At 46.6% G+C, this 22,623-nt stretch overlaps 1 protein-coding gene across 1 annotated transcript; it reads right to left on the bottom strand.

The window, feature by feature from the left end:
* Positions 1-791: 791 nt before the first annotated feature.
* On the bottom strand, positions 792-20,588 carry LOC103696766 (zinc finger CCCH domain-containing protein 32-like). Its single transcript, XM_008778480.3, has 3 exons — positions 20,258-20,588; positions 3,325-3,435; positions 792-3,033 (listed from the first exon to the last, which is right to left on the bottom strand). Exons 1-3 carry the CDS (start codon positions 20,369-20,371, stop codon positions 1,117-1,119), a joined length of 2,142 nt encoding a protein of 713 aa, XP_008776702.2. The 5' UTR covers positions 20,372-20,588; the 3' UTR covers positions 792-1,116.
* Positions 20,589-22,623: the final 2,035 nt, after the last annotated feature.

The raw sequence follows: 22,623 nt of genomic DNA, 5'->3' as shown, positions 1-22,623 counted from the left end.
GATGACTCTGCCGGACGCAGTTGAAGCAACGACCAACAGGCTGACAGGCGCATGGAAATATGCAATGGCGAACTTTGCTTCATACTCATCCAAGAAGATTCAATAAACATTTGGGCACTAGGTAATTACTCTGAAGAAAGATGGATGTTTAGATGACGTGAACTTGAGCACCTCAACTGGAATGTAACCAACTCATCATCTCTAGGCATTCAGTTCCCTATGTTAATGGTAATGAAGAGCTATAAGAGTCGTACGTCAATCATGGAAGCCTTGATAAGTTCCTTCTGGAAAAATCAAGGAATAAGGAAGAACTAGAGACCCTTAGAGCATTAGGATATGTGTTTCTGTCATGAATAAAATAGCATAAGCTTCCTCATCAGACACCAAATCACAAACGAATGAAAAAAGTGCTGCTTCCCAGCATTGGTGCAGTACAAAGAATCATGCGGGTGACACAGAGGTGCCGAAAGGGAAATAAAGTGCAAAATTAGCTGAAACAATCTGCAGGAATGCTAATGTCAAAAAATTCTACGTTATATATTGCTAGTCGATGACAACTTCTTGCTACCAAATACTGCAGGTTGGAGAGGCTTCAGCCTGCCTTATAATATGAAAGAGTGGTAAAATCTACTGCAAATAAACCATCCTATTTTCATTCATTAATTGCTACACCCTTCACATATCGCATGGTTTTGGCTGTCAGCTCATTTGCAGCACTTCTTCGATATCTGTTTTTCCATTAAAAGAACCTGAGAATGTAGCAGTGAAAGCAACAGATCAAACTCAAGAAGTCTGGAGCAAACCTTTTTTGGGTAATTCATAATCTTATTAATCTGGTTAAAATATAAACCAAATAAATATCTGTTAGGTATCTAATACAACTCAAGCTCCCAAAAAACCCCAGTAAAGAAAACTGCAGAGCCACAAAAATTACAATGCATATGGTCAACCTTCAAACTACCCTAGCTTCTCCCCGTGCGAGGTTTTTCTTGTAACCACCCAGATAGGATAAAAAAGACTCCAGTTGTGGTGCCATGAAACTCCAAAAGACCCAAAAAGTTGACATCATTGGCCTCTGGTGCCTCTTCATGCATTCAAAGAGCCAATACAGAGTCTTCAAGAGAACATGGCACCAACCTTCTTAGCAAAGTCATCTTCGTCATCCTCTTCATCCTCCTGATATGCATTCTCAGCATCTTCTTGTTTGAATTCCCCACCCTCAACTGCCTCATAGTCAGACTCTCCATCTCTCTGGCCATAATTTTCCAGCTCCTGATCATCCATAGCACCCACTGTCATGCCAACTTCCACTTCATGTATATTTCCTTTAGTTGAAGTTTGACCATCATTAGGTAATTCTTCTTCTACAGGGATAATTCCCTCTTCTTCCTCTTCATCAACTCCAGTAACCTTGGATTCTGCAGGGCAGTCAGCAGCATAATCACCTTCTTTCTCAGTCGCTGCTGTGACGGAAGAACCAATCCCACCTTCAATATCTCTCTGATTATTGTTATCCCCATTGCTGGAAATTGCACCATTTCCAGAAGCAGGCTCTCTCTTCCTCTTCAGAATGATACCGAGAGGCTTTGGACCCTCAAATGAAGAACCTTCGGATTCTTGATTGCCAAAAGTTCTCCCCAACTTGATGTTTTTCAGATCTTGGAAATTCTCCGAAAGCTTTGCACCTTTGAGCTCTGCAAGACTTTTTGGACCAGCAAAGTTTAGAGGATCTGCATCTTCTCTTATGATTGGCTGGTCACCAACATTCCTCACATCTGAGAAGTCATCGTGAGGCCGCCTCTTTATTTTATCATGGTACCTTCCTTGGTAATTTATTGACCTCGCAGGCGATGATCTTCCTCGGTGTCTTCTCTTATCTCTATCTCTCTCTGACCGCAGATCAGTAGGTCGATCTGGTAAAGATCTTGCAGGGAGAGTTATTCGACCTTGCAGACGACTGCTTATGGAGCTTTCCATATGAATACGTCGGTCACCCCTGTGGGCATGACGAGCATGGTTATCCCTCTGATCGAGTTTGCCGCAGCGATCAGGACTAAGAGCCGATCTAGAACTATCTGGCCTTCTTCGCTTCAATAACCGATGGCGTAAATCTGACCCATCTATGTCATGATAGCTCTTCTCTCTCTGCAGCATTCTCTTTTCAGGCATTGATGCTCTATCCAGAATCCTCTCACAGGAAATCCTCTGTTGTTCTTGATGATACCGATTATCTAACCTTCCATAACTGTCATACTCAAACACTCCATTATACTGATCTCTCTCCAAACTGGGAAGAGGCTCATAGTCAGAATGGTGATAGTCAAAATCACTGACATGGTTCAGATTCCTTCCTCCTTGAACAGGTGCTCTTCGAAAGCCACCTTCATCATGGAAGTAATCAGACTCTTCCACATTATTGTCTACAAGAACATCGAAGCCAGGAGAGGATTCTCTCAAGGACTCATCAGCTTCTCTGCCATTCTGAAGGTGCTCATCTATAGACTGAGACTGATGACATCGGGGCTGGCCAAGAGCAATGCCACCATTGACAGGAACATTGCTTTGCTGGAAGCTAGGAAGCTCATCTTCGGATGCATAAGGCAATGTAGTTTGCTTATTTGCAAAACCATTGTCGGGTACATTTTCAGATTTTGCAGCAGGTTTTACAGGAGCAAGAGGCATTTCAACTAACTTGTCAAACTTTGCTTCATCCATGCTTTGCTGAGAAGTACATTCCTTGAGACCCCATGAATCTTTCTTGATGGTTGACACTGGATCAGGAGGAGGTGTAGAAACCTTCACCACCTGCTGTGGAACAGGATTACCTGTTTGTTGTGGTCCATGCATGAAAGGGCATTTATCACCTCTCAAGCAATGCCCCTTCTGAAAATAATAGCAGGGAACATTACTCTTGTTTAAGTTATAAGAAGCAGGACCATTTGTTGCAGGAACATGTGTCAATGCTACAGTTTGTGAGGGAATTGGCGCTAACCCTGAAGTAGTCCCCGGAATTCCAAACAGACCATCAAGCGGCTGAAGAAAAGAAAACAGCATTAGTATCCAGATATTTAACAGCATTTACAGAATATATGGCATCCATGCACTAATTGAAAGACCACACTTTCTTATTTTGACCAAATAAGATAGTTATATTTCTGAACCCATGAGCAATTTATTTCCTGGCTCATGTCTAAAAAACTCATGGAACAATATGAGCAAGATACTTTCAATCATGGACAGATGGATGAGATAAAAGGACAACAAATATGATCGTCATTATGTAATTGTGTGCTTCTACATTGAGAAAACAGAAGAGAAACTCACCGGATGCCGGAAGGTGCATCTTGGATTCAGGCAGTTACCATTTAACCAGTACCAGCAATCTCTGGGGTTAACCCTGGCACCCTCACTGTGGCGATACTCACACTCAGTTCCCTGAATAGAAAAAAGCTATGTTATTTATCTTTAAAGTTGGGCAGAATATCTAAGAAAAATACTAGGACAGAAAGTAGTCCATCTCCTTACATCAGTTATACAAATTAAATAACAGGCACATGAGAAATCCCTTAGAAAAAATGTAATTAATGATTATTAAAGTTACGAAGATGCTAATCTTAGATTTGCAATCTATTTTTGAACCTATATGATACTCCGAACTAGTGGAAGCAGCAAAAGGATTTCAAGTAAATACAGTTCCATACAGAAGCTAGGCCATAAGCAATAAAGTGCATTTATACTGTTGATAATACCATAACTACACTCGTCAAGTTATTCTCGGCCACATGGAGAAAGATAAATTCTTGAAAATGTTTTAGTATTTACGAAATCGACCAGTGATATTTGCCTAAGACAGAAGTTCAAAGTACATGAAATCTGATGTCTCATAATATAGGAAGAAAATAGCTAGGTAACTTGTAGTAAAAGAGGATAAGTAATGAAGAATCAAACAAAGTGGTAAATTCTATGAACAGGATCCTTTTTTGAGTAGTTTTACTTCATTTCTTCTGTTCCCCGAGGCACAGTCTTTTAGCTAATAAGAATGGTCAATAGGTATTATTACAAATCATTTTTGATCACATGTAAGTTTAGATTTGCCCCAAAGAAGCCCTAGGGGCAATATTTCCTAGTATAGGTTGAGCCCCAGGATAGAAGTCCAACAAAAATGAGCATTGCAAGTCTTGTTGTTTCATTTTTAGCAGAGATCATGGCAGGAACCCAGGCTCTCCAAGCATCTCCATTTTGTCTTTAGAAATGTGGGAGTGAAAGTGAAGTTTGGGAAAGTGAGAGAAGAATCACAAGCCAGCCCTCCTATTCAGGGCCAACCTAACAAGAGCCAGGTTAAATGGACTCAAGCTGAGCTGACTCATGGCAACCTCAACAGACCTGACCCAACCCAGCCAGGCGAAACCTGATCCCATCTAAGGAAGCAAAACCAACCAAGCTGTTCATGAACAGCTTCGTAGAAGGAAATGAGCCAAGACAAATCTTACTTGCAGAAAAATGAATCAGAAAAAATTTCTGATTCTATTTTTGGCTGGAATAGGAGATTAGATAATATTTATTAGGCATCAAATATATTAAAAAAAAGTAAATTTGGTAATAGGTTAGTTAAATGTTTGAAGTGTTTGCAAAGGAGGCAAAACTGGTACAGAAATGTCCAAGAGGTAAATTTGCAGAAGCAAACACTGTCAGATTGATAAGATGATGATTTGGAAGCATTTCTGAAGGGAGAGATACCTTTCCAATGACTGTGCGAACAATCATTGTTCATGTTTCCTTGTCGATGTAAGGAGAAAATAACTAGAGAAGTTCTAAAAGCCAGTCATGAACACAAGGCTTATAAGATTCAGGATGTGCATGCAGTGCAATATAGAGCCCATGACTACTTGTTAGATCATCAGCTTGAGATTATAATGATTGATCATAGGGTTTGAGAGAGATGAGAAGACCTATCATGTGGCTTTACATATTAAAAAGAAGCTTCATCATTCTGCTATTGAGTAGCCTTGTAATTATCAATCCCTTTTCAGTAGTGAAGTTTGTGGTACAACGGAAAAAATTCCAAAGTACACGCATTCTTGTGAAAAAGCAAATTGTCTTGTCCTAAACAAAAGAGTACTGAAACATGCCCACCTGCTATCAGTTAACCATAAAAATATTGAGAAGGATCGAAGCAAAGATGCATTTAGCAATCAAAATGACTTAAGGGGAGTAACCTTTTGTTCATATACAAATCCAAGGTGAGCATGTATTCTCTAACTAGTGATACATGCTATTGGCAAACTTGTCATATCATCTTAAGCCTATTGTTACAGATTTAACCTTTAAAATGATGACTTTGTTAGATTATACTAACATGCTAGAAAAAGAAACTAAGAAAGTTCATGATGACCAAGTTCACTATCTGCATAAGCAATCAATGAGAAAAGGTGTTAAGTGACAATGCTCCAACGACCACAAACACAAGCTTCCAGGCAACAATGGATATATAAGAATGGGAAGCACATGATAGAAGTGAACTTCTAATGATTGGAGTATTCAACAACAAGAAACCCATCAGCTGAAAGATGAGAAGGGAACTTCTAAACTTCATAGACTGGAAGCTATGAGAAAAAAACTGCTTATTGGCAGTGTTACATGGACTCTCACATCTAGCTGAAACAATCTATTTTTTAACATACCAGTGAGTTGGGTATGTGCAATTTGGATACTTATCAAATTGTTTTGTTGAAAATATAAAAATTAGTGGTGCTGAACTTGTGTAATACTTCTCTCCACTTTTTTAGGTCCAGAAGAATCGCTAGCTTCCAACTTTCAAAGTACATATCAAAAATGTCAATCATTCGAATTTTTGAAATCACATGACCTTATGAACCAACCAACCAACCAACCATAAATTAGTTAGCAATGAACAACAAAGAAGCGCATAATCAATTTTACATGCAAGATGAAACACCTTAATAAATGTTATTGTTATGGGGGAATTGAGCCGCCATGCCCCACGTGATCGGCACGCGTATCCAGGAAAGCTACAGCTGCCCTATGATCCAGCACTCCGACCCCGAGTCGGACCTCCTCGGCTCCGCAGCCCGACCCCGGGTCGGCTGCCCTATGATCCAGCACTCCGACCCCGAGTCGGACCTCCTCGGCTCCGCAGCCCGACCCCGGGTCGGCTGCCCTATGATCCAGCACTCCGACTCCGAGTCGGACCTCCTCGGCTCCGCAGCCCGACCCCGGGTCGGCTGCCCTATGATCCAGCACTCCGACCCCGAGTCGGACCTCCTCGGCTTCGCAGCCCGACCCCGGGTCGGCTGCCCTATGATCCAGCATTCCGACCCCGAGTCGGAGATCTTTTGATAACGACAGGCTATTCTCCAGAGGCACGCCGCGGCCTCCTGCTCCACTACTCCCTGCAACGGCTGTACCCGATGCTGCCCACGATCTCCTGTATCAACCGTGCAAAGCGGAGCTCCACTACGCCCTGCCATGACCGTACCCAGCGCTGCTCCACGACGCCCCGTAACGGCCATGTCAGTGGCCATTCTATCGTGCCCCACGACGACAAACCCCCCTGAGAGACCTCCCAGCCAGGTATATATGCGGCTGGGGGGAGAAGGGGGGGGTAAGCAATACCTCCCAGAGCACTCTCTCCCACTTGTGATTATCATCTCTCCTCCTCCAATCTCCTCTGACTTGACCGTCGGAGGGCCATCACCACCCTGGTGGTGGTGCAAGGCTTGTTTGCAGGTTCCTTGGCGGAAGGTGGAGCGCAACCAGCATCAACCAAGACAACTCAGGCGGAACCCCGTTCACACCGTCGTGTCAATCGTTCTCGGTTTGGACCACCAGCAACAGTTGGCGCTAGAGGAAGGGCCCGAATCTCAGAACGATCGTAATGGCACGGCGAGGTGGTCGCGGAGCTTCCAATGCTTCCGGTCGCGGAGCCTCTCGCGCCTCTGGCCGGGAGGCTGCTGCGTCCCCAACACACTCTCAGCAGCATTCCACCGCTTCTCCTCCCATTCAGACGGTCGAACCTGCTCAGTTCGACCAGCTAGCCCAGCAGGTTCGCACCCTCGCGGAGGCAGTCCAGAATCTGCAGGGTGTGATCTCTCGGGTGCCGCAGCGGACTCAGGAGCCGCTGCTCCCCGAGCACTCGCCTCTTCCTCACAACCCGCGCTCCTTCCTCTCCCATGGAGAGGAGCGCCGGCGCGGGGAGGATTCTCGAGTGCGGTCCATTCTGCCAGGACCTTCTCATCGGAGCTGCGCGGGGTACGAGAGGCGGACCCGGGCGCGTTCTCAGACACCCCAGTCCTCGAGGGGCCCGCACTCCAGTCGGTCCCCCTCGCGCCGCTCCTTGTCTCCCACCCACCGGTCGCGCTCCCTGGACCGGCGGGTGGACGATCTCCACAGACAGCTCCAGGTCCTGAAGGGCCACTCCAAAGATCCCTTCGCCGACTTGGAAATCTCCTCCCAGCCGGCGCTTGCCTCAAGGATCCTGCGAACCCTAAACCCGCCGGGGTTCAAAATGCCGGCGATCGAACCCTACGACGGGGCGGCGGACCCACGGGACCACGTGGAGAGTTTCAGGACTCTTATGCTCCTCCATGGAGCATCGGATCCTCTCCTCTGCAAGGCCTTCCCGGCGACCCTCCGCGGCCCGGCAAGGGCGTGGTTCGCCGGCCTGGAGGCTAATTCCATCCAGTCCTTCCACCAGTTCACCCGTCTCTTCATCAGCCATTTCGCCGTCAGTAGCCGGCGAAGACTGGTCTCCGACTCCCTCTTCGATGTCCGGCAGAACGAGGGAGAGAGCCTGCGGGATTATCTCACCCGCTTCAACAAGGCAACACTGGAGGTCCGGAATTTGAGCCAGGAGGTGGCTCTCTCAGCCCTGAAGCGAGGCTTCCGGAAGGGCAGACTCACCTTCTCCCTGGACAAACGCCTGCCGCGGAGCTTCCCGGAGCTGTTGTCTCGGGCAAACCAGTATGCAGACGCCGAGGAGGCAGCCTCCCACCGGAACAAGGAGGCCGCCGAGGCCCCTCTAAAGCCCGGGAAGAAAAGGCGAAAAGAGGCACCCCAGAGGAGGAGCCCGACGCCTCAACGCCGGCGCAGAAGCCCGTCACCAGCAAGGAACCACGGCGCCACACGCCCTCGTTCTCCGCACCGACGCTTCAACCGGTACACCCCACTCCTGGCCCCCCGGGCCCAGATCCTCATGGAGGTCAAGGGGCGGGAGGACCTCCCGGTCCCGAGGCAGATGAAGAAGATCCCTGGGAGGAAGCCTTCTCGGGCGTACTGTGAGTACCACCGAGACCACGGCCACGATACCGAAGACTGCTTCCAGCTTCGGGACGAGATCGAGGCTCTCATTCGCCGAGGGCGTCTCGGTCGATATGTAAACGACCGACGTCCCCCCGCAGACCCGCGTCCAGCCGACCCGGCCCCTCAGGAGCCTCGGGAGCAGAATCGACCCGTTGCGGGAGTGATCCACACCATCACTGGGGGCTGCTCTCGGCCCGTGAGGAACGCAGGGGGCTCGGCGGAAGTATCAGGAGTGGCCGTCGCGAAGAGGCAGCGGGTCGGAAATGTAATCACTTTTTGTGATGAAGATGTAAAGGGGGTTCAGACTCCCCACGATGACGCCATGGTGATCTCTCTCACTATGGCGGACTATGATGTAAGGCGTGTTCTTGTGGATAGTGGAAGCTCAGCTGATATTTTGTATTACGAGGCCTTCCAAAAGATGGGCTTTTCCCGACAATTGTTGCACAAAACATCCACCCCCCTCATAGGATTCACTGGAGACGCTATCTCGGCCGAAGGTGTCATCGAGCTGCCTGTGACTGCGGGCATTGCACCCGCAGAAGCCACGGTGCGGCTCGGGTTCTTGGTCGTCCGTGTCCCCTCAGCCTACAACGCTATCCTCGGACGACCCGGACTGAACGCCCTTCGCGCGGTGGTTTCTACCTACCATTTGCTCATGCGGTTCCCCACAGCGGCCGGGATTGGAGAGGTCCGAGGTGACCAGCCGACCGCACGGCAGTGTTTCCTAGCAACTCTCAAAGGGAAGAAGCCCATGGAGGCCCTAAGCGTCGAGTCACTTGACGCCAGAGACGAAGTGGCCTTGCGGCACGGGGAGCCGGCCGAGGGCGTAATCGAAGTTCCCCTCGAAGAAGGCCGCCCGGACCGCACGGTCCGGGTCGGTGCCAACCTCGACTTGGAAGCTCGGCTCCGGTTAGTGGAATTCCTCCGAGCCAATGCAGATGTGTTTGCCTGGTCGGCGGCCGATGTACCTGGGATCGACCCGGAGGTCGTTTCTCACGCCCTCAACGTCGACCCGACCCACCGACCAGTAAAGCAAAAGAAGAGACACTGTGCCCCGGATCGGATCCGGGTGGTCGACCAGGAGGTAGACAAACTCTTGGAGGCAGGTTTCATAAGAGAGGTGAGCTACCCCGAGTGGCTGGCAAACGTCGTACTTGTCCGGAAGGCGAGCGGGAAGTGGAGGATGTGCGTCGACTACACCGACCTGAACAAGGCGTGCCCCAAGGATAGCTTTCCGCTTCCACGGATAGACCAACTGGTCGACGCGACTTCCGGATATCAGCTACTGTCTTTTATGGACGCCTTCTCCGGCTACAACCAAATAATGATGGCTCCACAGGACGAGGAGAAAACTGCCTTCATAACAGACCGGGGGCTGTACTGTTACAAGGTAATGCCCTTCGGTCTGAAGAACGCTGGCGCCACTTACCAGCGCCTCGTCAATAAAATCTTCAAGGAGCAGATTGGCCGGAATATGGAGGTGTACGTGGACGATATGCTGGTAAAAAGCCGCCATGCAGACCAGCACATTGCAGATCTGGAGGAGACTTTCACCACCTTGCGAAAGTTTCGCATGAAGCTAAACCCAGCGAAGTGCGCTTTTGGTGCTTCGGCCGGGAGGTTCCTCGGTTTCATTGTCAACCAGCGCGGGATCGAGGCCAACCCGGACAAGATCAAAGCCATCCAAGATATGTCCCCTCCGACCAAAGTGAAGGAGGTTCAGGAGCTCGCTGGAAGGGTCGCCGCGCTCGGACGATTTGTGGCAAAGTCGGCCGAACGCTGCCAACCATTCTTCAAGGTGTTGAAGCGCCCAAAAGACTTCCTCTGGACGGCCGAATGTCATGCGGCGTTCGACCAGCTCAAGGAGTACATGGCGTCTCCTCCCCTGCTGTCCAAGCCGCAAGAGGGGGAGATGCTCTACCTTTACCTGGCGGTCTCCCCAACCGCAGTCAGCGCAGTACTGGTTCGGGAAGAGGCAAGACTTCAGAAGCCTGTATACTACATCAGCCGAGTCCTCCGGGATGCCGAGACGCGGTACACGAAGGCTGAGAAGATCGCCTTCGCGCTGCTGACTGCGACCAGGAGGCTTCGCCCCTATTTTCAGGCTCATTCTGTCACCCTTTTGACCGATCAACCACTGCGGCAGATTCTCAGCAATCCAGAGAATGCGGGACGGCTGGTGAAGTGGGCAGTAGAACTTGGTGAGTTCGACATCCGCTACCAGCCCCGACCAGCCATCAAGGCCCAGGTGCTCGCGGACTTTCTCGCTGAGTGCACTGTGCAGGAGGCGGAACCTAAGCCGCCGGAGACACCCAGCCTCGATCTCCCGATCTGGACGCTCCACATTGACGGGTCGTCGAACCCTGAAGGTGGAGGGGCTGGGCTGGTCCTCACCAATCCCGATGGAGTGATAGCCGAGTATGCCTTGAGGTTCGGATTTCCAGTGACCAACAATGAGGCGGAGTACGAGGCCCTAGTCGCGGGACTCAAACTCGCCAAGGAGCTCGGCATCCGGCGTCTGAAAGTCTTCACCGACTCCCAGCTGGTGGTCGGGCAGGTTCGAGGGGAGTTCGAGGCGCGGAGCCCGACCATGCAGAGCTACGTCCGGAAGGTGCAAACACTCATTCCCGACCTCGGCAGTGTTGACATTCAGCAGGTCCCGAGGAGCGAAAATGCCAGGGCCGACAGGTTGTCCCGCCTAGTGGACGCAGACGCGCACAGCTTGTCGAGGGCAATCTACCTGGAGACCCTGGATGCCCCGAGCATTGACGGGGCTGGAGCGGTGATGGCAATTGATCCGGAGCCGTCTTGGATGGACCCGCTCGTCGCCTACCTCGCCGAAGGAATCCTCCCTGAAGACGAAGATCAGGCCCGGCGGCTTGTAAAGAAGTCCGCCCACTACGTACTTTATGAAGGGAGGCTGTATCGGACCTCGTTTACCGCCCCCCTCTTAAGGTGCCTCCGCCCCGCGGAAGCGGCCTACGCCCTCGGCGAAGTCCACGAAGGCATCTGCGGATCGCACTTGGGGGCTAGGTCCTTGGCGCATAAGATCATGAGGCAAGGCTACTATTGGCCGACCTTGTTGGAGGACTCGAAGGACCACGTGCGGAAATGCGACGCCTGCCAGCGCCACGCCAACGTCCAGAGAGTCCCCTCTGTCCCCTTGGCGCCAATCACCGCGCCCTGGCCCTTCGCACAGTGGGGAATGGATATCCTCGGACCATTCCCCGTCGCTTCGGCCCAGCGGAAATTTTTGATTGTCGCCATCGACTACTTCACCAAGTGGGTGGAGGCAGAGCCACTGGCCACCATCACGGAGGCACAAGTCCGGAAGTTCGTGAAGAAGAACATCATTGTCCGATTTGGAGTACCTCGGGTCCTCATCTCGGATAACGGTCGACAGTTTGATAACAAGCACTTCCGGGACTTCTGCGAGGAATTCGGGATCGAGCATCGGTTCACATCCGTGTCGCATCCCCAAACCAACGGCGAGGCCGAGGTCACAAATCGGACAATCCTCCAAGGTATCAAAGCGCGGATCGGCCGGACGGGGCAAGCTTGGGTCGAGGAACTCGAGAATGTCCTTTGGGCGTATCGGACCACACAACGGACTCCTACTGGAGAGACGCCTTTCAGCCTAACCTATGGCACGGAAGCCGTTGCCCCCGTGGAGCTCGGACTCCCCTCGCCTCGGGTGGCCGCGCACCGACCCGAGGCCAATTCAGAGCAACTCCGAGGGAACTTGGATCTCTTGGAAGAGGCAAGGGAAATGGCTCAGGTACGGATGGCAATGTATCAGCAGAGGGTGGCCCGATATTACAACTCCAAAGTCCGACCGAAGCTTTTCAGAATTGGAGATCTGGTGCTGAGGCGAGCTAAGGCATCTCAACCTACGGAAGGTGGGAAGCTAGCGCCAAATTGGGAAGGCCCGTATAAAGTTCGTTGGGTAAACCGACCTGGCTCCTACCAGTTGGAAGCCCTAGATGGCCGAGAAATTCCAAGGGGCTGGAATTCCGCTAACCTGCGGATGTATTACCAGTAGAACAACAAGGCCAGAAAGACAATTTAAAAAGGTGCAATACTTTTCATTTCAATAATTTCTGGTTACAGTGGCGTGCTCGTGTGATTACAAGGAATTCCCAGAGGGGAATTAGGGAGTAAAGAAAGTAAAGAAGAGGTGGAGTAAAGAAACGATGGCGGACTCACGGTCGGTGGGGACCGAGCTCAAACCGACGTTCACCAAGGTATCCTCAGAAATAAGGCGGCCCACCGGGGGAAGCTGGCCCTCGGCGACCAACCCCTTCAAGGCGGCGACGCCCTCGGATTCCTCCCTCGACAACTTCGACAGGCCAATTGGGGACTTCACCGGCGTCCCCCAGATTGCCCTGATTTCCCAGGAGGGGTCTGCATCAACGAAAAAGAAGCGCTCCTTCCAGTGGTGAATGGAGGTAGGACCCTCCTTGACAAGGCCGCACCCTCGCCGCGCTGCGAAGCACCACCACCCTTTGTCCTGGGGGTGGCCGCTCAGGCCGTAGAGCTCCCAGAAAACGTTCAAGGTGGCGGGAATCGCATGCAAGCGACAGAGAACCTGGAAGACCGTCAGAGCACGCCACGAGTTCGGCACCAGTTGCGTCGGTGCCATTCCTAAACCCCGGAGCACCTGTAAGACTAGGTCTGAAGGGGGAAAGCGGAACCCGGCCTGGAGGATGCCCTCATTGATGGCGATCTTCCCTCGAGGAGGATGAGACATCCTCTCCTCAGGCCCTGGGAGCGTGACATTGCAGGCCTCGGGAAGGTGGTACCGAGCCACAAATCCGTCTAAGTCCTCGGCGACCAGTTTTGACTTGATGCTATCTGCTCCCACTTCGCCCATCCCTAATGGCCAATCTACGGTCAGGACGGGGTCAAGAAGGAGGGAAAGGCCGGAACGACTGGGGTGCACTAGTACAAAAAGAAAAAGTATGAAGAGCTCAAAGTAGAAGAGTGGGAAACTCACTTGAAGAGGAGGAAGAACGGCTCCGAGAGCGTCAAAGGAAAAGCAAGCGAACGTTTCGGCGGCAACAATGGTAGCGCAAAGGAGAAACTCGAAAATGTCCGTAAAGAAGAAGACGGACGGGGGAGGGCCCCCGATTAAATAGGCGAAAGGGCAAGTGACACCTCGATGACGCCAGAAGACGCCTGGCCGCCGAAGGGTCGCTCGCACCCCAAAGGCGAATCGACACCATTAAGGAAGGATGTCCGCCGAAATCCTCAGGTTGCCAGGTCAGCAGCAACCGCCATACGCCATAAAGAAGGCGGGAAGCTTGAAGCACGCGCGCCTCTCCGAAGGATGGCGGCAATCTCGAAGCATCACTCCCTTCACCTGTTCCCCTTCTGGTTCCAGGCTCGGAAGTGGGGGGCTACTGTTATGGGGGAATTGAGCCGCCATGCCCCACGTGATCGGCACGCGTATCCAGGAAAGCTACAGCTGCCCTATGATCCAGCACTCCGACCCCGAGTCGGACCTCCTCGGCTCCGCAGCCCGACCCCGGGTCGGCTGCCCTATGATCCAGCACTCCGACCCCGAGTCGGACCTCCTCGGCTCCGCAGCCCGACCCCGGGTCGGCTGCCCTATGATCCAGCACTCCGACTCCGAGTCGGACCTCCTCGGCTCCGCAGCCCGACCCCGGGTCGGCTGCCCTATGATCCAGCACTCCGACCCCGAGTCGGACCTCCTCGGCTTCGCAGCCCGACCCCGGGTCGGCTGCCCTATGATCCAGCATTCCGACCCCGAGTCGGAGATCTTTTGATAACGACAGGCTATTCTCCAGAGGCACGCCGCGGCCTCCTGCTCCACTACTCCCTGCAACGGCTGTACCCGATGCTGCCCACGATCTCCTGTATCAACCGTACAAAGCGGAGCTCCACTACGCCCTGCCATGACCGTACCCAGCGCTGCTCCACGACGCCCCGTAACGGCCATGTCAGTGGCCATTCTATCGTGCCCCACGACGACAAACCCCCCTGAGAGACCTCCCAGCCAGGTATATATGCGGCTGGGGGGAGAAGGGGGGGTAAGCAATACCTCCCAGAGCACTCTCTCCCACTTGTGATTATCATCTCTCCTCCTCCAATCTCCTCTGACTTGACCGTCGGAGGGCCATCACCACCCTGGTGGTGGTGCAAGGCTTGTTTGCAGGTTCCTTGGCGGAAGGTGGAGCGCAACCAGCATCAACCAAGACAACTCAGGCGGAACCCCGTTCACACCGTCGTGTCAATCGTTCTCGGTTTGGACCACCAGCAACAGTTATCTTCTGATATTTTCAATTATCAGAATTATATACAAGTGTAACTGAATTAAAATTACTTTTTCCCATCTCTGTTCACATATCTTTAATCTTGTTTCTTCCTCTTGCAAATCAGACACCTGATGCATGTCTCTGTGTGTGTCCAATGCGCTTGATGGATAAAAGAATTTTTCTTATTTTTAAAATAACAACCAATGTACACATCAATAGTTGTAATCATTGAGATATCTGAAATCACATGACCTTATGAAGTAATCATTACATGTCAGTTAGCACATAACATGACCGAAGCACACAATCAATTTTTACATGGAATACAGAATGCGTCATAATAAATGTTATCTTTTGATATTTTCAAATGTAAACATTAATATAAAATATAAGTTTATTAAGATTATATTTTTTCCGGTATGCGCCCAAGTAACTTGTTTCTTCCTCTCAGCAAAACAGCCACTTGGATGCATGCATCTATGTGGGCCCAATAGGCCTATCTGAATGGTGAATGTAAGAATTATTATTTTTAAGACACCACCCGATGTTCTAAATGGGGAATTATTATTTCGCTGTCAAGTTTTAGTCCAATATGAAAGTAAGCATTATCCAAACGAAGTAAAATAAGGCCTTGCGGAGAACTAATTGTGTTTGGAGTCTTATATATTTTACAAGGAATCTCTTTTATGCAAGTCTTTAAAGGTAGCATATGGATACATAAGTATTGTATCCACACATGAGAAGAAAATTTGCATTTATTTTTACACAAAGACAAGCTAGTCTGGTCAATCTGTACCTTATAGGGAGTGACAAATTATAGGGTTGTTCGAATGTTCATATCTGTACCTTATAGGGAGTGACAAATTATGTATGCTTTATGAAGTACTAGATCTCTGCATTCTACACGTGCAATGCACATAAGATAGAGTAAGGAAATCATCCCCTATAATGCTGCACAATGTGTGATTCCAGGATATACCAAAGTGAAACTTGGGGTTGGAGATGCAACCTATAGAGTTGGCATTATATAAGTAGATCAACCATGTGCCTGGCATGTGGTTTCCCAAAAGATGGACAATTGGTAGATAGTAGTAGTGATCAATCAAGCAAGACCGTAAGAAATAGATTTACTAAAATATAGCTCCTTTGTTTAATCTTTTTTTTTTGGCTTTTTTGACCAAAATTGCAAATTCAGGGTGAAACGACCGAAACCATTGAAAATGTGAAAATTCAAACTCTACCTTAAGTGACTGAAATCAAAACCAAAACCGAGTTTGAAAACCTTGATGGCATGTGTACCTTTCTAAAAACCTCAGACTATGGTTCCTCTACCTCAGGGGCTCCATGACTAGCACCAACTTGATAAAATTTGGGTGAACAGCCGATAGAATACTTTTCCATTTACTTTATTCAAATGATCAAGGTTCTTAGACCACATTATACTATCTTCAATTGAAACACCATATTTTACTTGAAAACATATGACATGAAACAGAGCAGAAACATGGTGTCAAATAACACTCAGAAATTTATACAAGTAGAACTATGTAAGTCATGTAAATAGATCTATGAAATCAAACAAAAAATTAGTAATGTTTATTATTTTGGAATAAAGGAAAGCAATAGAGTGATGAAAATTCCATGGCATGAGTTCTCCAGCCATGAAGGTAACCACAAATTCTTTTATTTATGCATTCAAAAAGGAACTGGTAAAAGAAACTGATAATGACAGATCCATCCAATTAGAATTTCTGATTAAGATCTTATTAAACATTATATTTAGATCACAGTGGAAAGATAGAAAATTGTATGAGAAGCTTGAAATATTAATGTAAAGAAAGTACGTAAAATGCTAGGAAGGATCTCAATGTTTCTTTCGCAGACTGATGTGATGATTATTGGTTCAGAGAAAAATGTATGGATTTTACAAACATCAAAAGTTTACTAGCTACATCAGTATACTGAACAGATTTGCAGTCTCTACTTGAGATTTGAAGAGAGTAAAATTTGGAGGTTTCAGAATAGAAAAGGCCAAGAAAATTAATAAGATTATGGAATCAGGGATTAGGATCAAATACACAAAAGTGATTATCATAAAGCATGACTTCATGAGCTTCAATAAAGGATTAGATCTAAAATCTGAAGGTCCAAGAGTGATACTGTATAAGAAGTGACCACACACACAGCAAAATTGGATAGACCAACCCTCTCCTTCTGTCAATTTAAATAAACAAGGTTAGCATTATTTTACAATTTTGTCAAATATAAGCAATGGCACGACTTCGCTGCAACTTTTTAAGCATTGTAGCTAACAACTTTACTTAGAAGTACATTCCAGCCAGTATTCTTTATACAACCTTCTAAGAAATCCACTTACAGTATCTTTGAGTGATGTGGGTCACACGAAAAGTTATATGGTCACACTAATTTTTCCTTTTATTTGGTTTGATAGGGCTTACCGACTGACAGCATAAAAACCACCTGAGCAATATTCAATCTACTTGACTACTTCCTGAAACGTTGTCTCCTAAAAGAGCCACATCTCCATATGCTCCTAAATCCAAATAAGTGTAGAAAACTCCACTTCACAATTAGCTCTCTTTAAAAAAGAATCAGACACATCCAAATAAGTGAAGAGACAGACCCCAGGCCCCCGGTCTATGGACGAGCATATGGAGCCTTGTATCGGGAGAAAAAGAAATTGGATTCCCATTGCTCACTGGGCTATTTGACGGTGTCCAGTGAGAGAGGAAACACAAAAGAAATAATAAAAAGGAAGAAAACAGAAACCATGAGAACTTGGGGAATGGAGTTGACACCACCCTCCAAGAGTTCACATTATATAGCAAAGAAGATTTAATATGTAAGAACCTTGCTTGAAGTCCATTTAAACAATAATTATATTTTCCCCTCTAAACCACCTACAGTATAAGAAGCTAAATAACCAAACTCCAAAGCTTAGTAGTACCTAATAGTCACCCTCTAAAACGAAATAAAAAGAATACTGCTCTACAAAGCCCAATGACTAAAAAAGAAAATCTATATATTTCATCAGAAATTATTTTTCGTTCATAACTTTCTTTATTGTCAAAAGTTAATTCTCCACCTAAACTGTATCAAATCCAAGAAAATGACATGAGGAACTAGTTTCCAAAGTCAAGAAAGAGAGATAAGCTTAGCATGAAAACCAATAATACTAAAAGAGAAAATTAGAACAATAAAAATTTATTTAGGCTAGAAATTCCAACTTACAGAAGGAGAAGAGAGGAGGGAGAGGGGGGGGGGGGGGTTTGGAATACATAGCCCATATATCTAAGGAGACTTATTACTAAAGCAAATGTGTCGAAAAATTAAGATTGACAAACTATCAGTAAAACATCTAGGGTGGTTGCTGCATTCTCTCCTCATTGGTATTTGGTTTCTCATTTACTCTAGGACTCCTGGTCCCTTGCATATGTGTTTGCATAATGTTATGTACTATCTTAAGAATCTTAAGATGGAGAGTGAAAGCTTCAGCATTTGTTCTGTCTTTTACATCCCTCTTTTAATATTTTCTAGGTTTCTTCCAAAATGTGTGCTCTTATATTTAATTATGGGTTTCAGTTCTACACAACCACCTCAAGAACTAAAATTGGTTAGGAAAGTGCAAACCTCATCATCTTACCAAACAACATAAGCAAATTGACAATGACAACTTCCATCAATAAAAACATGATTTTAAAGTAGATTTTTTCACCATAGAAGAGAATTTTAGTGATTTAAAAAATCCAAGCATGATAATTCTCTCCAGGTTTCATTAGCTGGTACAAAGCCAACAAACATTTATGGATTTAGTTTATTAGAGTTTACCACAAACATAAATGCAATATGTATCGAAAACTGACCACCATATGATACTTCATATATTAATGATGAAGGCCATAACATGAAAGGTAACTTTTTTTCCATCAGAAAGCCAATCATTTAGCATATGCTGTACTTCTGCTTGAAAGAGAAACCAGTTTTGTCCAACATTCATTCCCAAACAAATAGTAAAATTTATCCACAAGCATCTTGACAGCACAAACAAAAATAAAAGCAAATCTCAAAAAAAGAAGGTTTTTGAATCATGTCTCCTACAAAACCAAGCCATTGAATTCAACTAAATCATAGAACATGCAAGGCAATTGACTATTCAACAAACAACATAGATCACTATGCATGGCCACTAACCATGCAATGGCTAATGAAGGTTTCAAATTATAATATAAGAGATGACTCCTTGACATTTTTGAGCAACCAAGATAGTTTAGAGTTCAATAAAATTATTTTAGCTTGTCTCCTGTGATACACAAAAAACACCTATCCATTAGACATGATTCATGCATCAACATGACTTAGACAGCACTAGATCCCCTATCAAATTGTTGGGATTTTTGCTTTGTGTGCACGGCAGGTTTTAATAGGCTGAATGTGAAGCAGTCGGAAGTCAAAAAAATCCCTCTCTAAGTTAAAACCTCCAACTACTAGCTTTTCGGATGAAGATAATGTGCTGCAATAAAGACCTAACCAAGAAAAACATGCCACATAGCCAAGCTGCAATGAAAATCCTACAGGTGGGGATGTAGAGAATTCTAACTCTTCAGCAAGGAACATAAATTAATAAAGACTTTTCTTTTATTGCAGCATATGTAGAAACCAAGGAGACCCTGCAGCTCAAATTGCAGGGATTTTCTATAGATTGGGTACATGGCAGGTTTTAATTAGCTGAATGTAAAGCAGTATGCAATCAACAATCTCCTTTCCATGTTAAAACTGCCAACTACTAGCTTCTTGGATGAAGACAGGGTGTTCCATTAAAGAGCTAATCAACAAAATTCTGCCACATATCCAAGCTGCAGGAAAATCCTTGAGGTCCAGATGTAGAGAATTCTAACTCTAAGACAAGTAAAATAAACCTAGAAATATTTTTCTTATTTTATTACAGCATAAGTAAAAAACCTGGAGCCCCAGTCTGTGATAACTTGCACCTGAACAAATAATTGCTGAAAATTATGTCACCTGAATACAGAAATTCTGCTGCTTTTCCTCACACAATATTATGAAATTGTTCCCGAATCTACATAATATGAGGAAGCCAATGTTTGGATTCTAATAAGTGTTCCTTTTGATTAGTCATTTAAGCAAACAATGAATTATGAGACCACGCCACTCAGCATCTCAGAAGCATAGATATATCCAAAGTGAGATGAAACAAGAATTCGTTTATCATCACTATATATTGAAGCAAATAAATAAATATAATATCAAGTCAGGCACCTAAATTTCCCAAATCAAAGAAAAATGATCCCTGACAACCTAGGTCATATTATCAAAAGTATACTCTAATTTATATCAAAAATATCAATTGAACCATATTTGCACCGCAAAAACCCAAGTTTTCGCAACACTTCTTAAAATTCCAGCACCGCCATAAAACTAGACATTCCTCAACAACATGTAAAAACCCAAACAAGAAAAGAAATGAAGAAATCAAAACATTTCAGCAGAAACTGAAACTATTTTAGCCCATTCCACAAAATCCAAGATAGATCCAGGAAAAAAATCATATAAAAAAGAAGCAAGACAAAACCCTAAAAGCACATGACTAAAATCAAGAAATAGGAGAAAAAAGTCACCTTTTTGCATGTCAATGGGGACGCGAGGAAGTAGACGCAGTCGGTATTCCTCTTCAGGGCCTCTTCCTCCGCCGTCAGAGGGAGGCTCTGCTCCGGCTCGCCGCCCGACTCCATCGCCCGCCCTTCCTCTTATTCGATCCCAAGCAAAGAAAAAAAAATCAAAAAAAAATGTAGATCGATCAGCCCCTCTTAGTACGCTCCGCTTCACGGCTCCGAGATGATCGATCCGTGAGGGAAATGATCGAGGAGGATGAGGAATTGGAGATTAGGGCAGAATAGAAGGCGACGAATCGATCCAAAAATCCGATCAGGGCATCAGAAAGAAACAGGAGAGGGAGTGAGGTATAAAACGACGGAGGCTTTGGGTGGTTTTATGTGATAAAAAGTTTAGGTTAAATTACTGAAACACCCCTAGCTTTCACACTTTACTCCTGCACCTCAAAAGTCCTATTTTTTAAAATTAAATTTTGAAAACTATACATTAGTTGTAAAGCATCGTGGCCATCTATCTCCGTCAAAATCTATTAACACATAATTGTCACATGAGATAAATTTAGATACAAAATACCTGCAATATCGTTATTGGCTGGATTAAAAAAAGTGATGTTTTGACACGAATGGAAGGAGATCACATGGTGATTATATGACTTCTTTCATTCTTCTTTCTTTTTTGAATAAGGGCTTCCCAATTTGAGCTTGGTTAAGAGAGAAAAGAAAAAAGAATGGAGGGAGAAAAGAGGAGGAGAGAGTGGAGGGAGAACAGAGGAACCTGAAAATCATCCATAGCTTCAAATACAAACTCTGCCCAAAGCTCTAATCAATGTTTTTGTCAACTCCTTCCCATTTTCTACAATTGTGGGCTGGGGGCTCCATTAAAGACCTCGTGGACCACAGCCAATCCCAAATGGTAGTTTTTTGGGTGCTCCATATACCAGATAAGAAAATGATGTAGTTTTTAACTATTTTGCTAAGTAAGATCTTTCGCAAATCTCTTGAATATGGTAATGCAGATAAGAAGAAAATGTGGTTTCTTTTAGTGCATGATCCTCCATCCTCACTGTTGCGGGGTTTCACCCCGGCAGCAGCCCACACACCAGCCGAGCAGGGAAAGCATCTGCGTCCCTCCCGAGGTATTGTCCGCTCTGGGATTGCCGCTTCGGGTCTCCGGGAGGTCGCCCAGGGTCTTTGCCCAATGACAGTCCCGAGCCCTAACGGCGCGGGGGTCCGCGGAGGTACTACCCCTATCCTCACGGTTTTGTCCTACAAAAGGGCCCTCGGTGGGGAGAGATTATTGAGCCCCCCATTTAAGGCACAGACCTTTCCGCTGATTAGCCGATGTGGGACTAAACTGGGAACCCCATCCCACAACACAGCCCCCCCAGCGGGAAGGTCTGTGCGTGGCCGGGGCCCTTCCTCTAGCGCCAACTGTTGCGGGGTTTCACCCCGACAGCAGCCCACACACCAGCCGAGCAGGGAAAGCATCTGCGTCCCTCCCGAGGTATTGTCCGCTCTGGGATTGCCGCTTCGGGTCTCCGGGAGGTCGCCCAGGGTCTTTGCCCAATGACAGTCCCGAGCCCTAACGGCGCGGGGGTCCGCGGAGGTACTACCCCTACCCTCACGGTTTTGTCCTACAAAAGGGCCCTCGGTGGGGAGAGGTTATTGAGCCCCCCATTTAAGGCACAGACCTTTTCGCTGATTAGCCGATGTGGGACTAAACTGGGAACCCCATCCCACAACACTCACTATATTCTAGTGAATGAGATTCAGACGTAGATTGAAGAAAAAGTGCTTAACATGGCACCTAGTTGCTTTCTAGGTACTCACAGAAGTTTTGTTGTCAGTGAAATGGAGCACTGGAAAGTGGAATGGGATAGTTAATACGAAGGGTTTCACCCAATAAGCATTTGTAGATGTAGTAGTCGGGAGAGGAGCCAATTGTAACTTTTTGAAAGTTTTAGGGTCCCAAGGTTACTACAGTAAACTTATGGGGTCTATTTGTAATATTTTAAGAATGCAATGAATGGAAATGTGTGCTTTTTGGGACTAAGTATGTTGTTATCTCTCATGTCTTAAGATAGAATGATGTGTTATAACTTTTCTAATATCATGGAATCACTAGTGAACCCAGGTTGCTTTTATGGTATAAATATGTATACAATAAACTTTTGGAGGGACTAAATATTACTATTGTAAACATTTGGGTCTAACTGCTACTATTGTAAACATGTTGGGTCTGCGTATCACTTATAAATTTTCAGAGTCTGTATGTAATAACCTAAGAGTGTAGTGAATGAAAATTCTTGCTAATTGGTGCTAGCTATGTCATGTTTATGATGCTTTTGACATAATAAAATTACATTTCAGCC

Source organism: Phoenix dactylifera, unplaced genomic scaffold, assembly GCF_009389715.1.
Source record: "Phoenix dactylifera cultivar Barhee BC4 unplaced genomic scaffold, palm_55x_up_171113_PBpolish2nd_filt_p 000785F, whole genome shotgun sequence".
Taxonomy (NCBI): Eukaryota; Viridiplantae; Streptophyta; class Magnoliopsida; order Arecales; family Arecaceae; genus Phoenix; species Phoenix dactylifera.
This window is presented reverse-complemented; position numbering and strand designations above follow the sequence as displayed.